The sequence below is a fragment of the Engraulis encrasicolus genome, unplaced genomic scaffold (genome assembly GCF_034702125.1).
Source record: "Engraulis encrasicolus isolate BLACKSEA-1 unplaced genomic scaffold, IST_EnEncr_1.0 scaffold_76_np1212, whole genome shotgun sequence".
Classification (NCBI taxonomy): domain Eukaryota; kingdom Metazoa; phylum Chordata; class Actinopteri; order Clupeiformes; family Engraulidae; genus Engraulis; species Engraulis encrasicolus.
Genome location: NW_026946104.1, coordinates 227,501 through 235,000, shown reverse-complemented (window position 1 = coordinate 235,000; position 7,500 = coordinate 227,501). Strand labels below are relative to the sequence as shown.

Sequence of the window (7,500 nt, the reverse complement as noted above, 5' to 3'; positions counted from 1 at the left end):
CGCCTGATGTACAGCTGCCTGGGTCGCGTAGCTAGCGCCTGATGTACAGCTACCTGGGTCTCGTAGCTAGCGCCTGATGTACAGCTACCTGATAGCGTAGCTAGCGCCTGATGTACAGCTGCCTGGGTCGCGTAGCTAGCGCCTGATGTACAGCTGCCTGGGTCTCGTAGCTAGCGCCTGGTGTACAGCTACCTGGTCGCGTAGCTAGCGCCTGGTGTACAGCTGCCTGGGTCTCGTAGCTAGCGCCTGATGTACAGCTGCCTGGGTCTCGTAGCTAGCGCCTGATGTACAGCTGCCTGGTCGCGTAGCTAGCGCCTGATGTACAGCTACCTGGGTCGCGTAGCTAGCGCCTGGTGTACAGCTGCCTGGGTCGCGTAGCTAGCGCCTGATGTACAGCTACCTGGGTCGCGTAGCTAGCGCCTGATGTACAGCTACCTGGGTCGCGTAGCTAGCGCCTGGTGTACAGCTACCTGATGTACAGCTACCTGGGTCGCGTAGCTAGCGCCTGATGTACAGCTACCTGGGTCGCGTAGCTAGCGCCTGGTGTACAGCTGCCTGATAGCGCCTGATGTACAGCTACCTGGGTCGCGTAGGTAGCGCCTGCTGTACAGCTACCTGGGTCGCGTAGCTAGCGCCTGGTGTACAGCTGCCTGGGTCGCGTAGCTAGCGCCTGATGTGCAGCTACCTGATAGCGCCTGGTGTACAGCTGCCTGGGTCGCGTAGCTAGCGCCTGGTGTACAGCTACCTGGGTCGCGTAGCTAGCGCCTGGTGTACAGCTACCTCGGTCGCGTAGCTAGCGCCTGGTGTACAGCTACCTGGGTCGCGTAGCTAGCGCCTGGTGTACAGCTACCTGGTCGCGTAGCTAGCGCCTGGTGTACAGCTGCCTGGGTCTCGTAGCTAGCGCCTGATGTACAGCTGCCTGGTCGCGTAGCTAGCGCCTGATGTACAGCTGCCTGATAGCGCCTGATGTACAGCTACCTGGGTCGCGTAGGTAGCGCCTGCTGCACAGCTACCTGGGTCTCGTAGCTAGCGCCTGATGTACAGCTACCTGGGTCGCGTAGCTAGCGCCTGATGTACAGCTACCTGGTCTCGTAGGCAGCGCCTGGTGTACAGCTACCTGGTCGCGTAGCTAGCGCCTGATGTACAGCTACCTGATAGCGTAGCTAGCGCCTGATGTACAGCTACCTGGGTCGCGTAGCTAGCGCCTGGTGTACAGCTGCCTGATAGCGCCTGATGTACAGCTACCTGGGTCGCGTAGGTAGCGCCTGATGTACAGCTACCTGGGTCGCGTAGGTAGCGCCTGATGTACAGCTACCTGGGTCGCGTAGGTAGCGCCTGATGTACAGCTACCTGGTCTCGTAGGCAGCGCCTGGTGTACAGCTACCTGGTCGCGTAGCTAGCGCCTGATGTACAGCTACCTGATAGCGTAGCTAGCGCCTGATGTACAGCTGCCTGGGTCGCGTAGCTAGCGCCTGATGTACAGCTACCTGGGTCTCGTAGCTAGCGCCTGATGTACAGCTACCTGGGTCGCGTATGTAGCGTCTGGTGTACAGCTACCTGGTCGCGTAGCTAGCGCCTGGTGTACAGCTACCTGGTCGCGTAGCTAGCGCCTGATGTACAGCTACCTGGGTCTCGCCTGATGTACAGCTACCTGATAGCGTAGCTAGCGCCTGGTGTACAGCTGCCTGATAGCGCCTGATGTACAGCTACCTGGGTCGCGTAGCTAGCGCCTGGTGTACAGCTACCTGGTCGCGTAGCTAGCGCCTGGTGTACAGCTGCCTGGGTCTCGTAGCTAGCGCCTGATGTACAGCTGCCTGGTCGCGTAGCTAGCGCCTGATGTACACAGGCCATTAGGAGACCGAACAGCATTGGGTGGGCGGAATGAGGTAGTCTTTACACTCTTTTGCGTTGGGTGGGCGGAGTGCGTTGGGTGGGCGGAGTGCGTTGGGTGGGCGGAGTGCGTTGGGTGGGCGGAGTGAGGTAGTCTGGTGGGCGGAGTGTGGTAGTCTGGTGGGCGGAGTGCGTTGGGTGGGCGGAGTGTGGTAGTCTCCCATTAGGAGACCGAACAGGAGCACACTCTTTTGCGTTGGGTGGGCGGAGTGTGGTAGTCTTTACACTCCTTTGCGTTGGGTGGGCGGAGTGAGGTAGTCTTTACACTCTTTTGCGTTGGGTGGGCGGAGTGTGGTAGTCTTTACACTCTTTTGCATTGGGTGGGCGGAGTGAGGTTGTCTTTACACTCTTTTGCATTTGGTGGGCGGAGTGAGGTAGTCTTTACACTCTTTTGCATTGGGTGAGCGGAGTGAGGTAGTCTTTACACTCTTTTGCATTGGGTGAGCGGAGTGAGGTAGTCTTTACACTCTTTTGCGTCGGGTGGGCGGAGTGAGGTAGTCTTTACACTCTTTTGCATTTGGTGGGCGGAGTGAGGTAGTCTTTACACTCTTTTGCATTTGGTGGGCGGAGTGAGGTAGTCTTTACACTCTTTTGCATTTGGTGAGCGGAGTGAGGTAGTCTTTACACTCTTTTGCATTGGGTGGGCGGAGTGAGGTAGTCTTTACACTCTTTTGCGTCGGGTGGGCGGAGTGAGGTAGTCTTTACACTCTTTTGCGTCGGGTGGGCGGAGTGAGGTAGTCTTTACACTCTTTTGCATTGGGTGGGCGGAGTGAGGTAGTCTTTACACTCTTTTGCATTGGGTGGGCGGAGTGAGGTAGTCTTTACACTCTTTTGCATTTGGTGGGCGGAGTGAGGTAGTCTTTACACTCTTTTGCATTGGGTGGGCGGAGTGAGGTAGTCTTTACACTCTTTTGCGTTGGGTGGGCGGAGTGTGGTAGTCTTTACACTCCTTTGCGTTGGGTGGGCGGAGTGAGGTAGTCTGGTGGGCGGAGTGTGGTAGTCTGGTGGGCGGAGTGCGTTGGGTGGGCGGAGTGTGGTAGCCTTGGTGGGCGGAGTGTGGTAGCCTTGGTGGACGGAGTGTGGTAGCCTTGGTGGGCGGAGTGTGGTAGCCTTGGTGGGCGGAGTGTGGTAGCCTGGTTCACACCAGAGAAATTAGAACACAGGGGAGAAGGCTCAGTCTCATTGGTTCCCATTGTAGCCAGTTAGCTTTGCATGCATTCTGCAGTAACGAGCGTAGGCCAGTCCTTCATGTGGAAAAATGTATGGAATGGAAAGGGGAACCCATGCTAAATACATTGCTACTGCCATTTCCAGTCACAAATATTATCAACAAAACATTCCTGGTAAGCACTATGACTGTTGTTTAACAATAGGCTGTATTGACAAATCGTTCAGGTGTGTAGTTTTACAGCTGGTTAGAAGATTTCAACCTGTACTCGCTAGCATCGTGCTAATGTTTATGGGTTTGGCCCCATAAAAATTGAGCTTTGTGACCCAGTATATAATAATCTAGTGGCGCAAAATAATCGAAACGCTACTCAAATGGGGTCTTATTATTTCTAGCTTCGAACTTAATATTAATATTTCAGGACAAAAAATTATAAAAAATCACAAAAATTATAATGGTAAAAAACTCCATTGACACCCATTCATTTTGCACTGTCCCGTGGTTAGGGTTAGCCAATTGTGGCTAACAGGAAGTTCCGTGAGTGAACAGCCCCTGTTCACACCAGATGGTGTGTGTGTAGCTTCGGCGCCCCCTGGCGGCGCAGAGCTACACACACTACCATCTGGTACACAGCCATAGTCTCCAACCAGAAAATAGATGGAGAATTTACTGCTTCTGCACGGTCTCCTCACCAACAAATTCCTTCAAAAACCTTCCTCAGGCTTTCCCCCAGCGCTTTCTTATCAAGGCGGCCGCCTTGACTAAACCCCACCCCCGCCTTGGCTACGTTCCCTAAAAAAAAAAAAAAAAATGCGTCCGAGGGCAAAAAAAAAAAAAAAAAAGTTGTAATGCAAGTTGTAGCAAGCTGCTGGTTATGTATTGGTTAGATAATTAGTCCCACGGTAACACAGAATGGGGGGAAAGCATTAGGAAGTGACCGTAAGGGTATTGCAGTTGATTCATGTGTACACACAAGTAACATCGGGTGAGTAACAGAACATGTGCGCAACGATGCGTTATGACGCGGCGATATGCGAAAATCTTCGTCCAAATCGCATAGTCGCATGCATCATCGCTAACTGCGTTTACATCGCGTGCCGCGTGTAAGGGAAATGTTAGTTGTTGACATGTCTGGAATTCACATCAATTTGTGCTGTTTCTTGCTCCAGTTGTGGACAAAACGATTGGCCAAACTCACAACAGAAAGTCTTTGCTGTGCTACTGTCCCAGAGAGCTGAAAAAAAACTTCATAGAAGTCACTCTTAAAGTGTTTATGAAACGAAAGCAAAGTAAAGAAATTTGACCATTTCCAGTACAGATTCTGAAAGTTCTAAGCCTTGTGAATAAAATGGGATATTGTCTGGGTGCTATTTTGTCCTAAAAGTCATGTTAAAACGTTCCCAAAAAGTGTTATGTTTACTTTTTTTGGTGACATGCAAATTTTATGCAAATGATATGCGTGACATAGAAGGGGTGAGTTCATTCCACCTTGTTCAGATCAATGGCGGCTAGTACCAAAACAAAGCGCAGTGTCAAGCAGTGTGTTGCTGGAGGGCCGAACGGTGCCAGCTGCAAAAATGGCTACTTGACAGAAGGAATATCTTTGCACAAGTGCCCCATCCCCCCCCCCCCCCCCCGCCCCCCAGGGACAGACTCGAAGCCTCACCACCTTGACTAACCAATTTTCTGGGGGAAACACTGCTTCCTGTTAATCTTTAAAGAGTCAATATAGTCTCTAATCTGTCTTGTGACTCCTCAATGTGAGTTACCGTTGATTTTGAAGCAATAAATGCTCCGTCTATTTTCTGGTTGGAGACGGAGCGTGCTCTATGGCTGTGTACCAGACGGTAGTGTGTGTAGCTCTGCGCCGCCAGGGGGCGCCGAAGCTACACACACACCGTCTGGTGTGAACCAGGCTAAGTGTGGTAGTCTCCCTCAAATCTTACGGATCTACTCTGGGAGTGCGTTACAATATGCAAACTTGCCTCCTCCACTTGTACCTGACTGACACCGAGTGCGATACAATATGCGACCTTGCCTTCTCCACTTGTGCTTGTGGCCTCGCCCTGCCTCCGTGGAGAAAATGATAACGTTTCACAGCTGCAAGCCTCGCCACAACAACTTTTGAGGGACTGTTTTTCATACACCATCCCAATTGCAAATGAGAACAAGTGTGTGTTTGTGTATGTGTGTGTGTGTGTGCGTGCGTGCGTGTGTGTGTGCGTGCGTGCGTGCGTGTGTGTGTGTGTGCATGCGTGTGTGTGTATTTCCAGATTCATGTTCTGCAGGCGAAGAAGAAATTTGAGATCCTGGACGCGGTGAGTTACACACACATTATCTCCGTGTGCCTGTCTGTCTGTCTGCCTGTCTTTCTGTCTGTCTGTCTGTCTGTCTGCCTCTCTGTCTGTCTGTCTGCCTGTCTACCTCTCTGTCTGTCTGTGTGTCTGCACGCCTGTCTATCTGCCTGCCTGTCTATCTGCCTGCCTGCCTGTCTGTCTGTCTACCCGTCTCTCTGTCTGCCTGCCTGCCTGCCTGCCTGTCTGTCTGCCTGTCTGTCTGTCTGCCTGCCTGCCTGCCTGCCTGTCTGCCTGCCTGCCTGCCTGTCTGTCTGCCTGTCTGCCTGCCTGCCTGCCTGTCTGTCTGTCTGCCTGCCTGCCTGTCTGCCTGCCTGCCTGCCTGCCTGTCTGTCTGCCTGTCTGCCTGTCTGCCTGCCTGTCTGTCTGCCTGTCTGTCTGCCTGCCTGTCTGTCTGTCTGTCTGTCTGCCTGCCTGTCTCCCTGCCTGCCTGTCTGTCTCCCTGCATGTCTCCCTGCCTGTCTGTCTGCTGTGTGTGTGTGTTTTGTACCTGTAAAAGTACTAAAATGTGTGTGCCTGTGCGTGCGTGCGTGCGTGCGTGCGTGTGTGTGTGTGTGTGTGTGTGTGTGTGTGTGGGGGGGTGTACCTATAAAAGTTCTAAACTTTGTGTGCATGTGTGTGTGTGCGTGTGTGTGTGTGTGTGCGTGTGTGTGTGTGCGCGTGCGTGTGTGTGTGTGCGCGTGCGCGCGCGTGCGTGCGCGCGTGTGTGCGTGTGTGTGTGTGCGTGTGCGCGCACGTGTGTGTGTGTGCGCGCCCGTGTGTGTGTGTGTGTGTGTGTGTGTGTGTGTCTTCAGATGCTGTCCTTCATGAAGGCCCAACACACCCTCTTCCAACAGGGATCCTCTCTACTCAACCAGCTCAACCCAGACATGCAGACCCTAGCACAAGAGGTGAACACACACACACACACACATGTGTGTGTGTGTGTGTGTGTGTGTGTGTGTGTGTGTGTGTGTGTGTGTGTGTGTGTGTGTGTGTGTGTGTGTGCGTGTTTGTGTCTGTGTGTGTGTGTGCGTGTGTGTGAGCGTGTGCGTGTGCATGTGCGTGTGCGCGTGCGCGTGCGCGTGTGCATGTGCGTGTGTGTGTGCGTGTGCGTGTGTGAGACAGGGATCCTCTGCATTCATAGGTTTTCCAAAAGTGGTTTAAAAACAATATTAATGTCCTACACACAAATACCTATGGAAATAATATTGATTTTGTTTGGTATAAAGCCATGTGTACGCATTTTCAGCATCAGAAGCAGATCTAGAGCCCCTATTGCAATATATCGCAACTGTCACAGCTGTCACTCGCATGTTGCGCTCACGGTGTTCTCCCTCCGTTCACCCTGCTCTTCTGCTTGCTTTCCAAACGCCAATGGGTGCCTACGTTTAAAACGCTTCAAACTTTCCAGTCGAAGTCTATTAGGCCTACATCATTAGATCATCAAAGACGTCTGACGTTTTAAAAAGTTTTAGTCGGATATTTCAACTCGTGATTTGAAAATTGTAGACTGGATTTGAGGCAATAACTGGAAAAGGAGATGGCATGCAATCTGCCTCAATATAGCCTATGTTTAACGCTTTCAATGTAGACTACGTGGCCCAATCTTAAATTATGTAGGCTACTAAACGCACCAATTTGTCCCACGAATCCAGCCAAAGCTGATGGTTTCAGTTAACACAGTCCAACTTTTATTTGTACAGTTAGGAGTAGGCTTAGGACTACTTTCGGTTTTCCTCAGGTTACTCACGGATCCCTTGTTTTCCTCCTCCCTTCCTCACGAACTTGACACTTTTTTCCTCGCGCGTGCGTCCCTTGGGGGTAGGCAAAACAACCGTGGAAAGTTGAAAGGAGACAAAATGTCACTATCCACTCCACGTTAGGTTTGAGACTCGTCGCCAATTGTGTTGTCATCAACAAAATAGACAAGGCAAGCGTGTGCATTTTAGGGAACTTACTTTGCCATTGATCAGATCGACTTATATCATAGATTTTTGACATTAAGGAAAATAGCCTACCGAGGACGTGGTGGTTAAGCAGGTGAGTCGTGGTAGAGTCGGACATGGGCATGAGACTACACGGCTATGCGTAAATCTCAGACGTCTA

At 51.9% G+C, this 7,500-nt stretch overlaps 1 protein-coding gene across 1 annotated transcript in view; it reads left to right on the top strand.

Annotated features, from left to right (window-relative positions):
- LOC134444835 (arf-GAP with coiled-coil, ANK repeat and PH domain-containing protein 3-like) overlaps nucleotides 1-7,500 on the top strand; it is a gene marked incomplete at its 5' end in the record, with an annotated part of 73,826 nt that overhangs the window by 14,320 nt on the left and 52,006 nt on the right. Inside the window, 2 exons of the mRNA XM_063194021.1 lie at nucleotides 5,332-5,376; nucleotides 6,207-6,302. Of these exons, the coding sequence (XP_063050091.1) occupies nucleotides 5,332-5,376; nucleotides 6,207-6,302 (141 nt within the window). The remainder of the gene's footprint in view (nucleotides 1-5,331; nucleotides 5,377-6,206; nucleotides 6,303-7,500) is intronic.